At 35.0% G+C, this 24,317-nt stretch overlaps 1 protein-coding gene across 3 annotated transcripts in view; it reads left to right on the top strand.

The window, feature by feature from the left end:
* Positions 1 to 24,317, top strand: part of LOC121380389 (HORMA domain-containing protein 1-like) — a 265,685-nt gene that overhangs the window by 157,467 nt on the left and 83,901 nt on the right. For all 3 annotated transcript variants that reach the window (XM_041509182.1, XM_041509181.1, XM_041509180.1), the window contains 2 exons: positions 11,328 to 11,451; positions 13,378 to 13,466. In XM_041509182.1, the coding sequence (XP_041365116.1) occupies positions 11,328 to 11,451; positions 13,378 to 13,466 (213 nt within the window). The remainder of the gene's footprint in view (positions 1 to 11,327; positions 11,452 to 13,377; positions 13,467 to 24,317) is intronic.

The raw sequence follows: 24,317 nt of genomic DNA, 5'->3' as shown, positions 1-24,317 counted from the left end.
TTCTGAGAATTAATTTCCTGATGACATTTTGTTTTTCCTCCTACCAATCCAGTTGTACTGACAGGCGAAGGACTGGGTGAATGTGCACTGCATTATTCTCTCAATTACATCATTTGCTGTTACGCGTCCAAAGAATTCAAATAGGCCACCTATATGTAATACATAAATACAGCAGCATTAAATATCATTAAAATATGTTGCAAGTAGATGTTATATTAATTGTTCAGCTCTTAAAATACATATTAAAATCACACATTACAGATTTATACTATTTGTTGGAATATGTCACAGGATTTAGAATAAATGTTTTGAAAGATTATTGTTTTGTGAAAAAATAATATATTACATTATGTCCACACACTTTACTAATAAAATTTCAAGCAGACTGCCTGAAATTTTCAATATCACTTTGTAGATGCCAATAGTGTTAATATAAATATATAGTTTTTAATTATAAATTTTATTATCCCCAGATCAATGACAATGTCAGCTTGGGGAGCCCTGAATCACTGCCTTCCAATATGCTTTTAACGTCATCAAATATATTAAATTAAACAAATATATAATATAATCATAGCATTTATAAAGAGATGTTTAGCTTTTTGAAAAATAAAATAAGAAAGGAAAACAGTGAGAGAGAAGAGGGAGAGAGAATGCAGGTAACATTTTCAGTATCGCATTGTGATTTGCTACACAAGTATCAGAGATCGTTACACAATTTTAAAACATTAAACAGTAGTTGCTAATCATGTTTCAATAGACAAGAAATACCACTAATCAAGATTTTGAAAACAAAATGTTCTCTGGAATGATAAGATACTGAGATCTTAATAAGATTTTTAAAATATTTTTTTTATTGCTTTATTTTGCTTGTTTTTTCAGTTTGTTTCCAAACAAGCTGAGATTTCTTTTTCTATTATTTAAATACAGAATTATTAATGAAATTTATTATAATTACAATGTTTGTTTGTTGTTGGTTTTTTGTTTTTTTAAATTTTATTGTCCCCAGAAATATTTAGCAGTGCCAGGTTTGAGGAGCCCTGAGCTCACTGACTTACACATATTTAAAATATATTTCATATATATATATATATATATATATACACACACACATACAGACTATTTACATGTACACAATGTTCATGTTTAAAACATATACTGCATTCAAAAAACTCTCTCACCTACTCACCCCCACCCCCCACCCCCACCACATACACACACACACACACACATATATCCATGTACATCAGTTTTCATACATGTCGGTAATTAGTTTTATTTATTTCTGGGAGCGAGAAAGAAGAAAGGGGAAAAACTAAATATCCGAAGTGAGAGAAAAAGAATAACTGGTTGCAAATTTTATCTTTTAATGTTTGTCTCTAAGCCAGTATGTTAAACTACAGTTGAAAAAGTTCAATAAATAAATTATACCATTTCTTCCAATATGTTTCAAAATATTTGTATTCACAGTTTTTAAGCAGAATACACCTTTGAATTTCTAATTTGTTTTTAATTGTCCGTTGTAATGATTGTAAGTTCAAGTTTTGTTTTTGCATTTTTATAGAATAAATATAATATTTTATATTAATAATCATCCAATTTACTACACTGCTGTTTGGTTCATTAGGCAAACCAAAGATAACTATATGTTTATCAAAAGTAATATGTTCACCCATACTATTTGTTATCCAATTTGCAATAGATTTCCATAGTTTTTTTTAACAAAATGACAATCATAGAATAAGTGTTCCATTGTCTCTGGCAGCAGATTACAGAAAGTACATTTATTGGTATCTATATAGTGAATAGTATATAAGGTTAGTTGCGATTATTTGATGCAATATTCTGTACTGAAACCACCGCAAAGTTGTATCTCTGGTACATTTAAAGGGTATGCTATAATATATTTTCCATTCCCTTAATGAATAGTTAAAACCTTTTTTCTGATATTTTAATTGTGATTTTGGAATTTGTGATGTTTTTCATAGCAGTTTATATTGTTCCTTGCAACCTTGTTTCTGTTTTAAAATCTGCTTTAACTTTTGTGGATAAACTGGTTTATAATTAGGGAAAAAATTCAGAGTTTGACAATTTAATTTTTCATATTTTTCAATCAAACATTTTACTGCTTTAATTAAAGATGTATAATCTAAAAAATTCATTATTATATTATACTTTACCATAAATTCGTCAACAGTTAAAAAGCCACCATGTATACCAATTAAATCATTTATAAAAATAATTCCCTTTTCAGCATACTTTTTGTAGAAAATAGGTTTTTTATCTTTTAATATTTTACTGTTGTGCCAAATATTGATTCCAACTATGTCGTCTATACTTTCAATGATTTCTTCACATTGAATTTTTCTCCAGCGTTCAAGAACATCTTTCCAAAAAGGATTACTTATATTTGGCATTTTCTTGCTAACAAATTGATCCCCATATATAATTAAATCATGTATTGAAATCATGTATTGATACATTGTAATAGATGAAAAAAGATGTATCCATTTTGAATCATTTGTAAGTCTTCTTATCCATGTTGATTTTAAAGATGTTATATAGATTGAAATATTAATCATTCTTAATCCTCCATTTTAATAATCTTGAATTATAGTTTCACATTTTATTTTTTCAGGTTTATTTTCCCATATAAAAGTATAAAATCTTTTATTTAACTTTTGGACTAATTGTTCAGATGGAGTTGGTAATGAGATTAGTAAATTTATTATTTTGGGTATTATTAATGTTTTTAACAGTATGCCTAATAGCGTCAATTTTCGTGCACTCCAGATTTTCATTGTACTTTCCATTTCTAATACTTTTGGTTCAAAGTTATCTTTAACTATATCTTTTAGATTTAAAGATCTAATTTCCATCTAGTATGATGAAAGACTTCATTTGAGAAAAATTTTCTGCCAATCCATATAGTCTTTGATTTAGAATAATTTAGCTTCAAATGATATTTTTGCAAAGCAGTCTAGAGTAGTAAGTGTGCCATACGGTGACTCTGGAGATCCATCCAGAATAAAAGTAGTATCATCTGCATGCTGTGAAATAGATATTCTTCTCCATCAATATAAATTCCCTTAATATTCTTGTTATTGTGTATTAAAATGTCAAGTATTTCTGCGCATATAAAAATGTAGGACGATAACGGATCACCTTGTCTGCAGCCTCTTTATAACTTAAAACTTTCTGGTAGATGTCCATTTTGGATTACAGCTGAAACTGAATTTTTATACAGTGTTTGTATCCAGGTTTTTATTGAACACTTAAAATTAAAAATGTCTAGAGCTTTTTGAATAAATTTCCAGGAGTCAAATGCCTTTTCAAAATCGACTAATAATAGCTGACCTGGTATTTTATATGTTTCTGTGTATTGCATAATGTCATATATCAACCTTATATTTTCTTCTATATATCTTCCCTTTATAAATCCTGTTTGATCTTTTTCAGTAATTTTGTCCAATACGGTTTTTATCCTATTTGCAATGCAACCAGATGCTATTTTATAAGTACAATTTAAAAGGGTGAGTGGCCTCTGTAACTATAATTGATGGCTCCAACTACAAAGTGCCTCAGATCAAGCCAAAAGAATTTTAAAAATTCTGCTGGAAATCCATCAGAACCAGGACCTTTTTTTCATTCTTCATATTTTTAAGAAATAATAAAGCTTCAGCGTACGTTAATTCCCCCTCCAACTCTGCTGCTTCGTTATCAGAGAGAATATTAGAATTACAGTTTTCAATTAATTTTGTTATATCTTCACATTCAAATTCCTGTTTTGAATACAGTTTTTCATAAAAACGTTTTGTTTCTTTCAATATTTCAGCTTGGTCTGTGATTAAATTTCCGTTTTCTAATTCTATTTTGGAAACTAATTTGCTATGAAAGTTTCTTGCTTCCATGTTACATTTTTTTAAATATAATTTTTTCTATTTAAAATTTCCTTTGTAAAATATTTATAATGGTTTTGAATTTCCATACTATAAATATTTAATATTGATAATTGTTTTCTAGTTTCATTATTTATCATACCAAATATAATGACCGGCATTTATTATTCTAACTTGAGTATTTTGCTAATGTCGAGCCAACACTTTCAAGCAGAAGTAAATTCGGCGTAAATGCTTCAATGTGGTCATTTATTTTGTACTATTTACACAAAACCTTCATAATTTTACATATAAATCCATACATTTTCTAAAGCAGAAAATACTCATATTCATTAAGATTTTATATCATGTTCCAAATAAGTACATGACTGGTTAAATTCAAGAAATTAATGCTGGAAATATTTTCTGTTCAAACACAAATGATTGGCTGCTGAAGGTGAAGGTCACGGTCGCAAAGTGGGGCGAGATCAGCCCAAACCAACCATTTGCCAATGTCGTGGCAACGTTAGGCCAGCGAAGGCAATAGTGCCAACTGTGGCGACGCTGGGCCAACATAGTTGTGCTATCTGGGATATTTTCAAGGTCAAATGAAGGTCATTGTTTCTGAATATATAATATGCTATAAATGACACAAATCATTGGTTTCTTTTAATTCTTTCCAATAATATTGATCAATAATGTTCATATTATTACTTTGGTTTATAGATATATCCATTACACATCTAGTAGGGGTGCTTCCTGATTGAAATTACAGAGGCAGATCCATAATTTAATAAAAGGGGGAGATGTTTAATTTAATAAAAGGGGGAAAGGTTACGTCCACGTTTGGGGTATAGTTTGTTAGAAATGGGTACCACTGTTTACTGAGGTCTACAGGGTATGGTTTATGGTGAGGGTAGGTACCCACACAAAGGTGACCTTTAAAGGTAATTTTGGGGGTCATTTAATGTCATTTAGGGTAAAATTAAGGAAAATGACGGGTTTTTGGGGGTTTTTTTTTGGGTAGTTTTTTTTTACAAATATGCTACCTAAAGTTCGCTTTTCATAAATATGATTATAATGATTCCAATACCCCAATACTTTCTAGCACTTAAACGATCTTTCTCTGACTTCCTCATAACTTCTACTGTACAATTTTTCGGTAGCATTTTGTTTGACAGTTGGGTCATAAATAAATAACAAAACTGAAATTTACATTTGTTTAATTTGGATTTATTACTCAGGTAACATGTTTAACTCATTATTAGTTTTGTGTTGCCGCGAATCTATTGGTATGGTAACTTGCATTGGGATTACGTCGCGAACTGCAAACAAAAACATTTGGTACGATCATATGTGGTGGGAAGAATTAGATTTTTTTTTTTTAATAATATTTTGGCCACTAATGCAGGTTCTGACCTTATTTTTTGCTGACAAATAGTGGCCGCTGGCCACGTTGAACAGGTGGCCGTTCTATAGAGTTCAAATAAAGGTGGCTGTTATATAGAGGTGACCATTAGACCAAGTTCGATTGTATATTACAATTTACATGCAAAATATAAGGAAACTTGATATAAAAATCAGCTATTTCGAAATTATGTCTTTCTGGGGCAGATCCAGAATTTAATCAAATTTCTGAATGGGTTATGTCCACATTTTGGGCATGATTTGTTAGCAGTAAATACCCATGCTTAGTGAGGTCTTTACAGGGTATGGTTTATGGTGAGTATAGGTACAGTTTATATCAAGGTTAGGTACCCAGGCAAAATTGACCCTTAGTAGTAATTTAAGGTCATTTAGGGTCATATTAGGAAACAAATTAACTTTATATTCTTTGAGGGTAGGGCTTTTTACAAATATGCTACTTAAAGTTCGCTTTTCATAAACATGATTATAATGGATCATTATATATTACAATTTACATGCAAACTATAGGGAAACATGATATAAAAATCAACTGATCGAAATTATGTTTACTAATGTCTAAAACATATGTTTAAAAATAATTCATGGTAACTTTGGTAGAAATGGGTACCCGTGCTTATTGAGGTGTATACAGGGTAGGGTTTGTGGAGAGGCTACGTACCCATGCAGATTTACCTTTCTTGAGATCTGTTTAAGCTAGGTAATGTTTATGGTAATGTTTATGGTGACGGTATGTTCTCGCACCATTGTGACATTTAAAGGTCATTTTAGAGGTCAGTGGAAGTGAAATCAATATATTTTGGCTTTACATTGTTTTAATATATATGAGTAAGTCTTTTCTAAAAAGTGTTATTTAAGGTTTACTCTTGATTATGACCAGTTGATCAGTATATTTTGCAATATTCATGTAAACTATGGGGAATCTGGAATAAAAAAATGTGTTTATTTGACAATATTCATTTCATGTGACACATACTTCCTCAAAAATCTTATTGCAGGTTTTAAACCACTATCAATTTGTAGAATCTTTTCATGTACCAATATGTATGATTGGATATCTAGGTCTTCTCACATATAGCTCAGCAGCATCCTTGCTAAATGGAAGTATTTCAGAACTTCTGGGATTTTTTAAATATTCTTAACCTGACTATTAATCCTCAAATTGGATTAGTAGCGGATTCAGGAGGTCCACAACAGTTCCACTCTTTAAGAATGGCAAAGATACTGTTGGTTTCATTAATAATTAATAATTAATGAAACACTGGAACTACACTTGGGTCAAATGAATGTCACATCTATAATTTTGCTGCAAAGTTTACCTTTCTCTTTCGTACTCCTTAGATTTTTGTTGGTGGCTGTGGGTATTGTTTCTCAGTATGAGTGTGAAAGATGATATCATCTTTTCTGGTGGAACCATCAATCTTTCCCAAAACTATGTTGACAGATATGTTTGCAATTGGTTTGTTAAATCCATAGATCAGAGGATATCCATCAAACATGTAAGGTAAGAAAAAATGCCAGTCTACAAATTATCACTCTACATAACATTCCCTTGCCACAAGTTTATCATGCAGGATCAGAGTAACAATTTTTGTTTTTTATTCAATAGTCTATGGAACATGGGATTACATTAGTTTGTAAGTATAGCATGGCTCATAATTGGAGATGGTTGAGGATCCAAAAATGGCACATTCAACCAGATAGGAAATGATGACAAAGCTACAATGACATATATACACAAATGTACACCTCCAAGCATGAAGCATATTCTTGAGTTCTGGTTGAATGCAGACATTCACATTTTGGTCGCCCTAGAGACTAAGCTTTGATACCATTTGGGTTGTCATCAAATACTGATGTCATTGATCGCAGTGGACATTGTGGATTTCCTGAACTAGTTAATAATTTGTATGGTGATATGGAGTCATTGATAAAGCTATGAAGGAAAGAAGGCTCTGGAGGTGTTTCCGCCTATCAAGAATGCCTTAGCTACATTTAGTTTAGTAGGAAGATGGGGTTCCCATGCACCCCCATGATATATTTTTCTAACTTACATTTTGGTAATCCTCAGGGTGTCTAGCAAACGAATTTTGATGTTCCCAACAGACAATATTGTCTCATGGGTCCTTTTGGTGGCCATCTTGGACGCCATATTAGATTATTGATGAAAATTGTTGATCGGCATGATTTTTTAAGTAGACATCATACAGAGACAAATGATGCCATTTTTCTGCATAATTTTGGCATGAGGAATCGATTGAGAGGGTTGTTTTCGTGATTTAAATAAGAAAGATGCATTAAAACTGAAAAACAAATATGAAAAAGTAACTTTAATTTGCACTAAAAATATTTTTGCATATATACAGGATTGACATTACATCTGGAATCAACTAAAATTGATAGCAATTAGAATAAAATAACATAAAGTGAATTCAATAAATGGAACTATTCTGAGATATTATTATTTTGTGCAACAGAATAAGCTGCAGAAGTAGTAAGCAATGTCATTTAGTTAGTGTCGCTGCTGAAAATCTAGTCATCGTCCTAAAGAAAGACATAATCAATCTCAATATCTCACTCTTCCTCATTCTCCTGTAACCTCGTGAATAGTTTTCTCTAATAAGTCAATGAGGGAAGGTGGAAGGATAGGGTGGCTGGGCCACATGACCACACTGGCTCCAGGATACCCTCCTCCATTCTTTCCCAGTCTTGTCCAGGAACATAGGGCTTGGGACATAGTCTAGACGGATTTCTGAAAAAAGGCCTTATTTAAGGCCTTAGGAGCATTTTTGCATAAAAGTGGGGAACCAAACTTTTGAACATAATTTTGGTATGCTGAATCCAAATTTGTCAGTTCCCAAGCTGGATTTCGAGTCCTTCATCTTCAAAATAGCAAAACAAAAATGGGCGCCATATGGTTACTAAAATAAAATAATGTAATGTTTCGGCATTTGAACAAGTAAAGTTATGATATTATTAGCTATTTCTCTCTCTTGTGTCCTAGAATTGATATTTAATATTTCTGTAATGTTTCATTGAACATTTCAAGATGGCCACCATATTTTTACTAACCCCAAAATGTAACATTTATGCTGTTAATTAAGGTACCTTTGTTACACTGGTGATTATTTTTATGTCAGAGAATTGTTATTTGAGATATTTCTGTGATGTTTTTAATTATTAAGAGTACGAAAATGGCCACTAGACAATTTGAACATAATTCTGATTTAAAAAACCATGCTTACTAAGCTGAATTTTTAGTTCTTGACATTCTAAATCCCCCTCACCCCCACCAAAATTAAAAAAAAAAAAAATGGCCACCAAATGATAAACGTGCAATGGCAAGTTTACATCATAATTTTATAATTGTTTTGTAATCTTGTAAATATAGATGTGGAAAAATAAACAGTTATATTTGAATGGTTAGCCTATATATTTGATTTAAGTATTTGTATATGTGCATTGAAATAAAAATATTTCAATTATGAAATACACATGTACATTGTTATCTGAATTTTTGAAATTAATACCAATTTGAAAGACTTGCTTAAAATTATATCCTGTTTTACATCAAAGTCGTAGTACAATTAAAATAATTAAACGTGGTGACAGTATATGGAAATTAATGGTCTCTATTCTATTACTGTTTACTCGAGCCCAGTGTTATGGCATTTGTGACTTACACATCCACTCCTTTAGTCTCATGTTACTGTACTTCATGCATTATGATCATTACAACTATGCAAGATGGGGTCCTATTTGTCTGGCAGCAATGCACCAGCTTCCTTCATATGTGCTCTCAGCTTTCAAAGATGGTAATTTTGTTGTCAAGAGTGCTGCCCGTAGATTCAATCAGGTGGACCCCGATCAAGCACAGGAGTGGCTAAAATGCACTGGCAAGAAAGGTGGTGGAGTTGTCGGTAACACAAAGACAAAAAAGAAAGAAATGTTTTATTTAACGACACACCCAACACATTTTATTTACAGTTATATGGCGTCAGACATATGGTTAAAGACCACACAGATTTTGAGAGGAAACCCGCTGTCACCACTACATGGGCTACTCTTTCCGATTAGCAGCAAGGGATCTTTTATTTGCGCTTCCCACAGGCAGGATAGCACAAACCATGGCCTTTGTTGAACCAGTTATGGATCACTGGTTGGTGCAAATGGTTTACACCTACCCATTGAGCCTTGCGGAGCACTCACTCAGGGTTTGGAGTCGGTATCTGGATTAAAAATCCCATGCCTCGACTGGGATCTGAACCCAGTACCTACCAGCCTGTAGATCGATGGCCTAACCACGACGCCACCGAGACCGGTCACAAAGACAATGTCAGCTCTGTGTAGGTGGACCCTTTCTTACAACCTGCGATCTCAAATAGCAACTGAAACATATTCAATGTAGAAATTATCTCCTGATCACACTAGTCATCACAATGATGGTACAACAGCAAGACAAACATGGGGACAATGAAGATGAGGAATTATTAGTCGATACATTCCAAAGATCCAGTGTGTTTTCCAATGTTGCACAGTCTAGTTCACTTCAAAACATTGTGACGAAACTGAAGCTATCAAGAAGACATTACTTGGTGCCAAACAGTTCGGTCAAAAACAACTTGACAAATTTGTGACTGAGCCACGATGCAAGCCAATCGTCAGTACCTCTAGCACTTGCTGAAATGAATGGCACACTTTGCACTGGAAACAAGTGAGTACTGGCTGATATATTCACAGAAGGTATTGAATGCCCTGAAACAGTTAATCTTCAAAATAAAGCATCATACCTTATTATAGATGGGCAAGCACTAGTTGTTGGAATTGGAAAACCTCTTAATGCAGTGACGTTTGGTGACCTAGGCAAACATATTTATCCGGGCAGTACTGCAAAGTGGTACTAGTTATCAAAGAGTGGATGTCATTTTTGATAGATATTGGGAAGAGTCTATCAAGTCCAACACTAGAGTACGACGCAAAAAGAATGCTCAACCAATCAGATGTGTTGTAGAAGATCGTCATGTACCCCTACCCAAAAACTGGTCAAATTTCATGGCTTTACAAGAGAACAGCCCATCTTGCCAAATTCTTGTCTGATGAACTGCTTGCTAACGCACCGCGCCATACAGAAATTGTTATTGCTGGCGGATTTGTAGATAGACAAGAAGTTCAATCATCAAACATCACAACCGATTTAGCTTCGCTGAGGGCTTTACACGAAGAGACTGATACTAGGTTGGTGTTGCATGCTATCCAGAGCCGATTCAATATGGTTGTTGTATCATCAAGAGATAAGGATGTCCTTGTGCTGTTTGTTTCCCATTTCCCCTGTGTACAGTGCAGGAGCCTCTGGATGATGTCAGGAACATCAAAACAAAAGAGATATATACCCATTGAAAAAGTATTCAACAACTTGCCAACAAATTCAGCAACATCACTTCTTCCTTTTCATGTGCTTTCCGGATGCGACACGACTTCTTACATATCAAATCACACTAAGCAGTCATCATGGAAGGGCTTCAAAGCGGACCATCACTTACTCAGTGGCTTAGGAGTAGGTGAACTCACAGATGCCATCAGAAAATCAACAGAGAAATTTGTGTGCAGAATATACAGTGTAAATCAAACCGACTCAATTGATGCAGCACAACATATTTTGTTCTCCAAGGCCACGAACACTATGTAATTGAGCCAGCTTTTCAGTGGCAAAGCCCTTGACCTCACAGAGTGGTGTGAAATCTAGATGCTGAATGCCATTAACATGTAAAATACAGTATACAGAAGGACGCTTCCGCAATTCTTCTGACCCATTACCATCACCACTCTTGCGTTTCTTTGACTTTGGCATGATTATTCACCACCACACTATTACTATGCTGTGATTGTTAGATGATTATTAGTTACCATCACCAGTTCTAGCTAATTACTCAATAATGCATTCCTAAAGTAAAGATTAGATTAGTGGATTAGACTTTTAGAAATGATATTGAATAATTCAGAAAATGTATGATTTTTATTTTTAAGCCCACTGTTGAAACCGAACTCAGGATCGATGAAGTTAAAGAGAAAACCCATGTATCCACAGAACAATGGCCAGGTGATGAAGTATCTAGTGCTGCAATACCTAGTGAAAGTCCAGCTAAACCAGGTAAGGATTAACACTAATTTTTATTGTTGATATTATAGATGTTTTAGAGATTTCAAATGGCATATACAGTCAAACCTTGTCATAACACCCTCCGGTATATTGTCATCCCTGCTTATCGCCTAAAAAAAATTCAACTACAGATAGTCTGTATTTAAATTTACATAAATTTACCCTGTTTTATTGCCCCCTATTGTCATCCGCCAATGTGTTGAGTGACACATTCAGTTAGGTCCCTTATTTCAGCCTCTCTTTGGGCATTTGTTTATCATTACTTGCAAGTACATCAATCAGAATAAAGAGGGCTTTAATATAGCCCTGAAATTCTGTAAAAAAAACTAGTATACTTTGGGGCCAGGATTGAGCTTTGGTGCCCTTACCTGAGTGGAAATGATAAAAACTTGTACAGTAAAACCCCGCTATTAAGACTACCCATGGGACTTTATAAATATGGTTTTATTAGCAAAGTGGTCTTATTGGTGGGTTACAAATCTTTTTAAGTTGATTCCATATTATATACAATTATAACATAAGAAATAGATTGCAAATATCATTATTATTGTTTGAATTACTTACAGTGAGCACTAAAATAGAATTAAGAACTAATGTCAGTATGAATTTATAAATACCGGTACTGAATATTAGTTGAATTATATGAAAAAACATGTCTATTATTGAATTTGACATTTCTAATAATGATGTTGCGTATAAAAGTATATCGAAATAGTGATAGTGACTACAACATTCATGTTTTGTTTTCAGCGCTTTGACACAACTTGCTCAAAATACACAAACTCACTATGTCAATGTCGCCTCTCTAAATAACACTTGTTTTGTTACCTATGAGATCAGTCGGTCACCTTGATGGAGCGATATTCCAACTAACAATTGGATCCGCCCTGTCACGCTGGGATGACGGTGAATGTGTATATTCAACTAAACGATAATATACACGTGTCAAGGCAATTTCGGAGTAATCAACGTTATGGGCTGGGCATTAAAAACCATTGCAGTGATGCTTCGCTTAATAAGTTACATAATTTGTATATATATAGTCAGTGTAATCGGAATATGTGCAGGCTTGTGGGTCACTTGACTGACTGCAGTATGAAAACAACCAATCAGTGTGTTACATCATCATTAATATTAACTTGGTGACAATGTTTTCCAGAAACTAAAAGTACCGATATCCTTCTTTTACTCCACAGAGTAAACTAAAATGATTACTCATTGACTGTACCCATGTCACTTGTTAACAATCAGCAAGAACAAGGAAATCATTAGATGCATGATTTTTCAACATTTGTGTAAACGAAAAATGTTGAAATTTTGCTATCATAATGTGGTTGCTTTGACGCGGTGGAAATGCACTAAAAACGACAATTGGGCAAGACTTTACTTGTCGTAATCCGCAATAGCAGGGTGGTCTTAATACTGGGGTAGTTGTAGGCCTACCTATAAAATGATAAGGAAATATTCCGGTCTTTAAAAAAGTGGTCTTAATAGTGGAGTGGTCTTAACACCGGGGTGGTCGTTAAATGGGGTTTCACTGTAATAATGCCAAACTCATTATAATGCCAAAATCAGTTGGGTCCCAAAGTGGGCAGTACAACATGGTTTGACTATGAAACTTTTAGAAAATTATGTATTTTAAAAATGCTATTGGCATTTCATATTAAAAGAAAGCAAGCAAACATTTTTAAATTACCATAATTTTTGACAAACTTGGGGCACAAGAACCCATTTCAGTTTCATTTTATTTTTAACTTATTTCCGTGCTTATATCTAATTAACGTTCAAGCTGGAGAGGATGACAGAAAAATAGGGCAGGTCATACTGCACTTTTCTTTATTTGTTAGCTGGAACATTATGTTAAGAGTTAATGTGGATGAAGAAACTAATCCTTAATCTTTAACATTGATTTTTTAGTAAAAAGCAATGGTCTTGAAAATTTGTCAAATGATCCAACTGTGATGCAGGATGAAAATGCTGTTCGTTGTCCTTGTGGTTGCAATGAGGTGAGGATATTTGTAAATCTTTATTGCATCATGCAGTATACATATTAACAACAGGATTACTATGTCAGTTAAAATGAAAATGTTTTTTTATTTAATGACGCACGCAACACATTATTTATGGTTATATGGCGTCGGACATATGGTTAAGGACCACACAGATATTGAGGGAGGAAACCCGCTGTCGCCACTTCATGGGCTACTCTTTTCGATTAGCAGCAAGGGATCTTTTATATGCACCATCCTATAGACAGGATAGCACATACATGTACCATGGCCTTTGATGTACCAGTTGTGGTGCACTGGCTGGAGCGAGAAATAGCCCAATGAGCCCACCGACGGAGATTGATCCCAAACCGACCACACATCAAGCGAGCGCTTTACCACTGGGCTATGTCTCGCCCCTTGTCAGTTAAAAGTTTTGACACCATATTTTCTCCTCCATATTCAAAATTTGTCTACAGATGTATATTCAGGCTTGACAGGTTATCCTTTTATTTCACTTAAGCTGCGCACACACAAGCATTAAAAAACGCTGCAAATCACAGTAAAAATGCACCGTGTGTCTACCCTGTGTTGTGTTTTTTAACGCTGCGATGCATTTTCAGAAATCAAGCATGTTTGATATCGAACAGATGAACGCAATAGTCTTGACTGAATCTACTTCTGCATTGTTTAAGATTTTTAAATAAACCAATTGTCTGTCAAGGCCTTTCAAAATGGCACCATCTACCGACACTACGAGGACAAAAAAAAAACTGAGGTCCTTTTTACTGAATTGAATCATAAACGACCTGGTCTGTACCAAGTCAATACACAGAGCACAGTGACAGGATTTTGAAGGCAGTGGCACTTGGAGAAATTGCAGAAAAATTACAAATGGCTGGTACAGTACTTCGGTGTACCATAAAGTTAATAACACAATATGTAGCACCACTTTTTGGCTTCATAATTTATTTTCAATGTATTATTTGTACACTTCTTCACTTTCAGCTTTTAAAATTTAACTGAATATTTTCTGCCATTTTGTACATGTCACATGATTATGTCACATGATGGAAAAAATATACAGAAATCCTCGATTGATTGTTGGTTGAATGAAAACGCGATGCAAGGAGGCATGCGTGAGCGGCATGCATCGATTTTTAGCACACATCACAGCGTTTTTTTAATGCTTGTCTGCACCCAGCTTTAGATAAAAGATTCTCTGACAATATACTGTGCAGTCTGATTCTGTGGTTAGAAAACGTATTATATACCCATAATTACTGAAATGTGTTGGTGACGTATCTCAGATTGTACTTACAGTTTCTGGTCATTTGTCACAGTGTGATTTTTGGCAATTCTACTAACAGTATTTAGTTTAGGTAACAGATAAATCAAGCTCCACTGATGGGATTCAAACCATGGACTCTCAATATAAGAATACTTTATACCAACACTACTACATACTTCCCCCTAAAGTGAAGCTACATCCCAGAGCTGTGGGTCATGGGCAGATGAATTGTTATGAGTCCTGAAAAAACACCAGTCCCTATATGGACTCCTAATGTGTAGTCTGCGTTGAAAGGGAAACAATGAATAGAGTACTATCAGAGACTTTCCGACAGGTGGCATTTGTGCACTATACACAATTTCGGTTTCTAAATTTGTATTGCCGTAACACACCAATCGGTATATCCACTCTATTATTCCCGACCTAATTATGAGCATGTATGTGACTGAAGCGTAGAACGACTAAAAATTAAAGTAAATAATAAAAATCTACGAAATTCTGCAGTTGGTGGTAAAAAACATCAAATAATAATGGAAGAAGAAAAAAGAGGAAAATAAAGTTCAGTCAAATCGTGGGTTCCCCCAACCATGTACATGTAGGCTACTTCCTACCATTCTCACAACTTTCGATCATATATCCACCATACCCAAACCATTAAATATGTACATATTTGACTGATAGTACTTGAGTGTTTGCAATAAAAAAAAATGGTAACAGCATTTAACATAGTTTTAATTTGTAAAATGCCACGTTCCATTCTTCACTGTTTACTTCCGGGTGCTATTCGATGTTTGTTATCACGATTTAATCTGAAGATATACGTGTTTAAAACCACAAATTATTCATTTGCATAGTAGGGTAAATTCAATCAAAGTTTTCAACATAATTATTTTTAATAAATTATTTCAATGTAATACAAAACAAAACAAAAACCCAAATCCAACACAAACAAAATTATTAAAGTTCCGGTAACACAAATATATCTCTCTGTGTGTGTGTGTGTGTGTGTGTGTGTGTGTGTGTGTGTGTGTGTACGTGTACGTGTACGTGTATCTATATCTATATATAAAATGTAAAATAAAAAATTTAAAAAATTATATATGTATACACATAATAAAATTTTAAAAATCAATAACATACATATAATTACAGAAATAAATATTGAATTTTCAAATGATGAAAAATAAATAGGAAATTAAAAATATTAAATATACTGTTTTTTGTTATTAATTTTCTTTTTCTTTTTTATATGTAAGTTTATTTGTATAACAATGCTTTTTCATGCACACTTAAATGAAATTAGAAATGATAGTGGTATTGTTTTGCAACATTTATAATTTTTTAATATAAATAACTTAATTTGTGTTTACAAAATTACATAATCTGATAGGAATTCTGATTTCACTGAGCCTGTTTTTAACATAAATATATTTAACATACCGGTATCTAAATATTCTACTTTTCAGTACTTATATTAAGAAAAGTCCACTGTAAATTATCTTAATCGTGGTTCATACACTTATTTACTAAGAAAATTCATGACATTCCATGATTTCCACTGGAAATGAAATTAACAGCAATTGAAAACTGCTTTAGACATTTTACTTTTTTCTCTCCAAAGGAGAATAATAAATTATAAATTAAAGAAACAAAATACTGGTACATGTATTTTACAAATGTGGATTTCTAAAACCAATATGCAGCAAGAAATAATTATGACTCGCTAAACATACCTGTACGAATGTATTCTACATGCATATATAAAAGTACACTTATGGTTTACTAATAGTTTAAAGTAAATATAGGTACAACACCAATTAACTTAACACTAATTACATTAATTTCAAGAGACACATTACATGCAGTATTCACACGACTTGTTTCATGTTCAATATATGATCACAGTTACTTGCTTAGCATGTGCATGTATTTGATAAGTACATAAACCATAACTATCTGGTACCGTATATCTTCGCCTGTAAGTCGATCTCGGCTATAAGTTGAGTCCCTAATTTCAAACCCTGAAAACTTATTTTTTCATTGACCTGTTTATAAGTCGACCCATGAAAAACAATGTATAAATATTGAAGTATTTCTTAGTTTCAGCACATGAGAACAATAATGTACAATATCTGAACAAAAGAAAATTATTTTACAAACTTTGTTTTTCACGTTTTGTACATCGCAATAATATTCCAATCAAACTACATGGCATCAAAACGAAATATTCCCTTAATAGATAGTGAAAGCTGTTTGACTGTTACCGTATGGCACTGTACAGCATGGTTTTGTGCACAGACAACAACTTTATTTATCAACACTGACAACAGATCACTACGTATCATCGGTTAATCACGTTTTGCCGCCATATTAATACATGTAAGGAGGATAACTCTGGAAAGTACACTGGTTTTTGTACCAAATGATGTGTGTCCCTATAGGTAGCACTATACCAATTAATTTCCGGCTGGGTCGAAGTTTGAGGTGCACCAAACTTTTGATAGAGAAGTTAACACCGCAAGTCCTGTGATTGGTTATAAATGTGAGTGTGTTGGTTGTAAAAAAAATCAGTTTCATCTGGGCTAAAAATGTATGCAATTTTATTTGATGTAGTACCACCTTGTCAAGTAGCCTTGTGCTTGGAACATGTGTGGGGTACCTGTAAAAAAAAGTACTCAAATTTTGTGCTAAACTAGGGGTGTTGTAGAAACATCTGGTTATACCGAAAATGAGCCATGAAAGGTACCATTTTCTGCAGTTAATACTTTGAGGTAGGGGTTGTAGTACTGATATTTATGGGTCATAGTTTGGTTGATATATTGCATATAGTGTTTTTAAACACAAACATTAACATGGTCGCCTATGGGATTTGAATTGGTATAGTCCAACCTATAGCACATATTCAGTGCATAATAAAAAAGATTATGATTTGTGTCATTTAATTAAATTAAACTATACTATTTGATTAATTAGCCGTCACTCGGCCATGTAAGTTCACAATGACCTTGACCTTGTCATTAATTACTGTACATGGCTCTGAATGGAGTTTGAATAAAAATTAGCACTGAGGAAAAGTTGGTTTTGGCCTATAATTCATACTATAAAGATTTGAATATTTTATTTACATGGTGTTTGACTTGCCATATACAACTACTCTTAAATATGGTAATATATCTAGGCAAGCTGAACTTAGATTTTAATAGCAATTTATTTTTATATTAAAAATAACATGTGCCAATATTGGGTTAATGTCTTTAATTTCCATAAACATAGTTAATGTTTCATGTATGTACTTGTGAAAGCTTAACTTTTTAAAGACCTTGATTTTTATTGTCCTTTGACATACTTATAGGGTGCTAAGTCATATTTTAGACAAATTTGTAGTTTTATGCACACAAAAAAAGCCATAATTAAATTTTTAGTTTCTATTGTGCCTTCTGTTCTCATTTATACATAACAATAAGCTTGTTAAACATATCTTTAGGTCTCCAGATCAAATCTTTTTTAAAAATAATCACTTAGTTTGCTCCCATGAAGTGCATTTTAAGTGTATACTAAATTTAGAACCAATTTTTCCAGATTTGATTATCTACCTTGGTGTAAGTTGATAATTTATTTTATTGTTAAAGCTGTATTATCCAATGTTAATAGCTAAATAATATGCTGGATTACAGATTGTAGGAATACATTCAATATACATATTGTATTGATCTGGATTAGAAAAAAATGCAATAAAATAGATGTTCGGGTAATTATGTCATTTAAAAACATGTTTTTTTAGTAATGAATCAAAAATAAATTTGTGAAAGCTGCATGATAATTCCAAATATTACAAATATTTAAAACCTCCAACTACAGTAGGGTATACATAAAATATAGTCAGGAATATTGGTGGCTGCCAATGGTTTTGATGGTCCATTTTTAAAATCTGCATAGCTGATGGATTTGAAATTCCCGCACATGGTAACTTGAAGACAGCCACACTCAGCATACAGGATTTCCCTCCAACAGTGATGTGCAGGACATGAAGTCATTACTTCATACAGGTGCAGTCATGTTGATCTTTCCTTCCTCAGACATTGCATTTTTTTAATACTGATATTTCTTTGATGTGCCTATTAAGGTCTTCGTAATCTAGGGGTCAGTCAAGTACATGTGTTTCAATGGAATAGGTTTAAGGAGTTGAGGTACTCTGAATATCCATGTTGTCTCTACACATATAGCTGAGCACACACACACATCTGACAGTAAATATCTTCAGGAGTAGTATTATTTTTAAATTATTTTTTTCAAATATGACATATTGCATTTGTACAAAACTGTCCAAAATACATGTGCCTTGTGAGGTGTACATTATATTAGGTTGCACTGTAAAAACAACAGTTTCAGTGAAGTTGTCAGTTTATGTTAGAAGACACCAGATCCTGGTTGTTATAAAAACACATGATTCGCCACCTTTTGAAACATGTATGTTATCAGTATAGGTAGCACTATACCAATTAATTTCCGGCTGGGTCGAAGTTCGAAGGACACTGAACTTTTGATAGAGAAGTTAACACCACAAGTCCTGTGATTGGTTATAAATGTGAGTGTGTTGGTTGTAAAAAAAAATTAGTTTCATCTGGGCTAAAAATGTATGCAATTTTATTTGATGTAGTACCACCATGTCAAGTAGCCTTGTGCTTGGAACATGTGTAGGGTACCTGTAAAAAAAAGTACTCAAATTTTGTGCAAAACTAGGGGTGTTGTAGAAACATCTGGTTATACCGAAAATGAGCCATGAAAGGTACCATTTTCTGCAGTTAATACTTTGAGGTAGGGGTTGTAGTACTGATATTTATGGGTCATAGTTTGGTTGATATATTGCATATAGTGTTTTTAAACACAAACGTTAACATGGTCGCCTATGGGATTTGAATTGGTATAGTCCAATCTATTGCTCTAGTGAACTGCAGAGATTAGTCTGTTTTAAGGGAAAGCTCAGTAATATTCATGAAGTTAATCACCAACAAAACATTGTTTGAACAACCATTAATGCTAGTGACCAGATTCCCAAAATAAACTCGGGCAACAGGTAGTTAGTATTGTTTACATTTTTGCTATTAGTGATGACTGTTATTTTAATTAAGTGGACTGTTGTCTTGGCATGTGAGTGAGATCGCACGCCTTTTCAAATAACCAAAACTGTTATAATGCCCCCCCCAAAAAGGTTATAAAAAAATTAATGTGTCAAATTAACATATTTGAGTATAAATACAGGGCATACTTCAACAATAAAACTTCTAAAATAATTCCCAAAACGGTAATATTTTTGGGTGAATTTTTTTTAACCCTCTTATAAGTCGACCCCCCAAGTTATAAAATAATTTTTGGGTGAAAAAAAATCGACTTATAGGCGAAGATATACAGTATTTATATTTTCAGTCCAAAAGTGTGGGTTTTTCAATGCCATGCTAGAGTTTATCATAATGTAGTCAACATACTCCCCTAAAAAGTAAAAGTGTTATAACTGTTATACAGCTTTCAAGTTTCAGGATATTTATGTAAATAAATTCTAGATTATAATTTGAAAAGTATTTTATTGTTATGGTCAATTTGATTTTGGGTCAGTAGCAAAAACAAACAATTTGTTCTGTTATGCCTCAAGTATTTAATCAAATCTCACATTGCAAAACAAGCTCTGCGGTCTCTTTAGAATAACCAACAATGAAAAGAAAATTAATATTATTTATTACAACATCTCAGCACATTTTAAATTTGATGTTAAACATCTGTGTTTCAGAAAAACAGCCTTCATAATTTTGGCCCATGGTTATTTTGACACTTGGCATAGATACTGACTCACTGAGAAGGTAAACCCATGACCACCACACAGGCTACTCCTAACAATTACTTTAATTTCAGCATTTTTACTTTCACTGGAGTTATTTGTTTACACCACCATCACAGCATCCTTTGGTAGTGTTTTTGTCAGTAATTTCAAATATGCTTAGTATAAAAAGAAAATGCATCCTACATACATATTACATCTTACAAAAGAGATACCCAACAAGTAGGCCCCCTATAGACAGATTAACAAAGGAATAATCAAATATAGAGTTTAACAAATGAAGAAAATAAAATTTTATCCTGCTTTGTGCCTAAAAATATTTCTAGGAACATGACTAAAAATATTAGGTAGGGCCAGTCTAAAGTTTTAAAAAAACTACATTTGTACACTTCTTAACCTAAAATAATAATAATAAAAAAAAAAAAAAAAAAAGGAAAAAGGGTTAGCTCTTTTTTTCTTTTTTTTAGGTAGGGTTGGTTTCAAGAAACTTTTTTCTTCTTTTTACGCCTTAATGCGCACACCACATCTTCACTATTCTATGTCTATATTGTATGTATGTTACTTGCATGTCTCAAACAATTTTTCTTCTTCTTCAAATTGTGTATTAAGCTAGGGGCTGCAAAAGAGGTGAGGGCCGATAGGGCCATCGTCTCATCTTTTTTCCTGTTATTGTTCTCAAAAGGCTGAAGATGCCATCTAATATTTAAACTTATTCCGGGTGAGCATGCCTCCTAACCCCCAACAAGTTCAGTGCCGCAAATACAGGTATTCTCACTCACTGTCACACACACACACCACAACCTTTGAACTGACAGCACACTACTAGTACCCCCACCCCATCCACATTTCAAATACACTCCGCTGGCCCTGTACATAATTTAAAAAAAAGTGTGTTCTTTCTAAAACACTTTTTCTTTTAGTTTTGTGAAATTATTGATTAAAAATTAATAAATAAATAAATTAATAAATAAATAATTGAACAAACATGATCAAAAAAAGAAAGAAAGAAATGTTTTATTTAACAACGCACTCAACACATTTTATTTACGGTTATATGGCGTCAGACATATGGTTAAGGACCACACAGATTTTGAGAGGAAACCAGCTGTCGCCACTACATGGGCTACCGTACTCTTTCCAATTAGCAGCAAGGGATCTTTTATTTGCACTTCCCACAGGCAGGATAGCACAAACCATGGCCTTTGTTGAACCAGTTATGGATCACTGGTCGGTGCAAGTGGTTTACACCTACCCATTGAGGCTTACGGAGCATTCACTCAGGGTTTGGAGTCGGTATCTGGATTAAAAATCCCATGCCTTGACTGGGATCCGAACCCAGTACCTACCAGCCTGTAGACTGATGGCCTAACCACAATGCCACAGAGGCCGGTCAAACATGATCAATGCCATGTGGTGGGGGTAGGACGAACCCACCAAAACCCTCCCCTTCACTAAAAAGCAGTGAATAAAACATACAAATAAACAAATGTCCACATAGCATACATAAAAGGAAGAAAATATAATATTTCAACTAGATTTTATTCAAATAATATATAAATAATAAAATCTTTTAAAATCCACACCGAGAATGAATAGGTTTTTGGCAATGACATACAAACGTCTTGTTTTCCAACGATTCACTGTTTGTTTTTTGTTGTATTTTGTCATATAATAGATCCGTTATACATTCTTTGTGCAATGCCTCATCATCTGAAAAAACCATGACCACTTTTCCTGTGCGTACAGTGGTGGACAAAGTAATAGTCTTATTCAACTTGCCGTACTAGCACAACAACAATGCTATATGACCCTGAGTTATAACCTCCACTGCAGAATTATCTCCCCTTGCCAGATGTATAACCTACACCCGCGCATGGGTAGACCGTATATCCTCGTTTTTTGATTCTGCAGTCCTCCATTGCAGTCATGTTCGAGTTCTGTAGTAATTTTTTTTGTCAAATTGGCAATTTGTTTATTAATTTGTAATTTTGTTTTACTCTGTCATACGAGGTCTTTTGGGTGATTTACACAGGGGGTTAATGTCTGACACGGCTTCCTCGGGCTCCAACCGGTTGGTTGTGTGTGCCGAGGGGGGTTGTCTTAAATGACTGCCCCAGTTTGATCAGCATTTGTTATGTCGTTCTTGTTGTTTTGAACGCCAGTGTCATATCTGTGTAAATTGGTCCCCCGCCACGTGGGGGAAGGCTAAGAAGCTGTCAAAAGACGCCAAGCGTAAGAGGATGATTAGACGTGAACGGGACGGGTGGAGCACAGTGGCAACCTCCGGGGTCGTGCTCCATACCGATTTGCCGTCGGTCGGCAAGTCTGTGTCCAGTTCAAAGAGCTCGCGAACAAGTGGTAGGCGCAAGGGCGCCTCCTCGTCTGTTCGCCATCTTCATGGTGATACCAGTAAACCCGAAGCGCCGCTTGGCGCGGAGGGGCGCTGTTGCTCCCTGCTTTGGCTGAGGCAGGGAAGGTTTCTTCCAGGTCGGGCTCCATTCCACCTGGGGATTTGCTTTTGCCTCCGTCGGTGGAGCGGCGCCTGTTACGGTTGTAACGGGGGCGTCAGTCGGAGGGAGTGCAGTCGTGGCAGGAATGACTGTGTCTCTCAGTTCCGACTCTAGAATGAAGTCCATTTCGCGGAGCCGTTCGTCTCACCAGACTTCTGGTGGAGGGTTGGTCGTGGTGTCCGAGGGCGCTGTTTCGGCCAACACGTCTTTCGGCGCTACTTCGGTGATCGAGCCACTTGGCGAAATCGCAAAGTCTCACAACGTTGTCTCGGTCACGGAGCCGGGTGGCGTTGTTTCGGGTGCGACACCAGTGGGCGTCCCTTCTGTTGTTGGGGCGCCTGTACAGCGTCATCAACTTTTAGATTGTTTGCATGTGGCTATGTCAACTGGGTTGGCTAATCCACACGTGGTATGTTGGGTTCAGAATTCGGCGCAGGATTCGTACGTGTACGAATTTCCTGACGGTCCGGTTCAACCGACACCACCAGTCCCGTTGTCTGCTTCGGCTGGGCTCAGGGAAACTGCAGCTTTCTTGGGTGCGCCTGTGTCTACACCGATGGTCAATCCAGACCTGTTAGATCGGGGTAGAGGTTCAAGCCGTTATCCCTCGACTGTGTGGGCGGAACCTTTCGTTCAGGGTGCGATGGTTTCGGGTCGCCCTCAGGGGCAGACTCGGGGGGACTATGTTTCTCTTTTTGAGAATTTCATGGCCTGGCTAGGGGAATCGCCTATACCAGTCCCTCCACCGCCGGGGTTTCCAGCGAGACCGGGGTTGGACGAGTTTGCGGATTCTATTCCCATCTGTTCTTCGCCCAGAAGAAGAATGGCGAGTGGCGACCAATTCTAAACCTGAAACCGCTGAATTCTTACGTCGTTATTCCATCTATGAAGATGGAGACGGTTCAGTCGGTTCACGCTTTGCTTCAGGTGGGGGAATGGGCGCTTACCTGCATGTTCCAATCCATCGGGATTTTTGGAAGTACTTGCGGTTCCTCTACAACGGCAGAGATTACGAGTTTCAAGTTCTGCCGTTCGGATTGACCACAAGCCCTCACGTCTTTACTCGGGTAGTAAAGGCAGTGGTGGGGCGTGTACATCTGTTGGGTATACGGATGCACAATTACCTGGATGATTGGTTAATTCCGGCGGCGTCACAGACGGCATGTCTCGTGGGCGTGGAGTTCGTGATCGACATGATTCTCCGATTGGGGTTTATTCCCAATTGGGTCAAGTCGGAA

This window comes from Gigantopelta aegis, chromosome 9 (assembly GCF_016097555.1).
Source record: "Gigantopelta aegis isolate Gae_Host chromosome 9, Gae_host_genome, whole genome shotgun sequence".
NCBI classification, from domain to species: Eukaryota; Metazoa; Mollusca; class Gastropoda; order Neomphalida; family Peltospiridae; genus Gigantopelta; species Gigantopelta aegis.
Note: the sequence above shows the minus strand (reverse complement) of the source record. Positions and strands in the feature narration are given on the sequence as shown.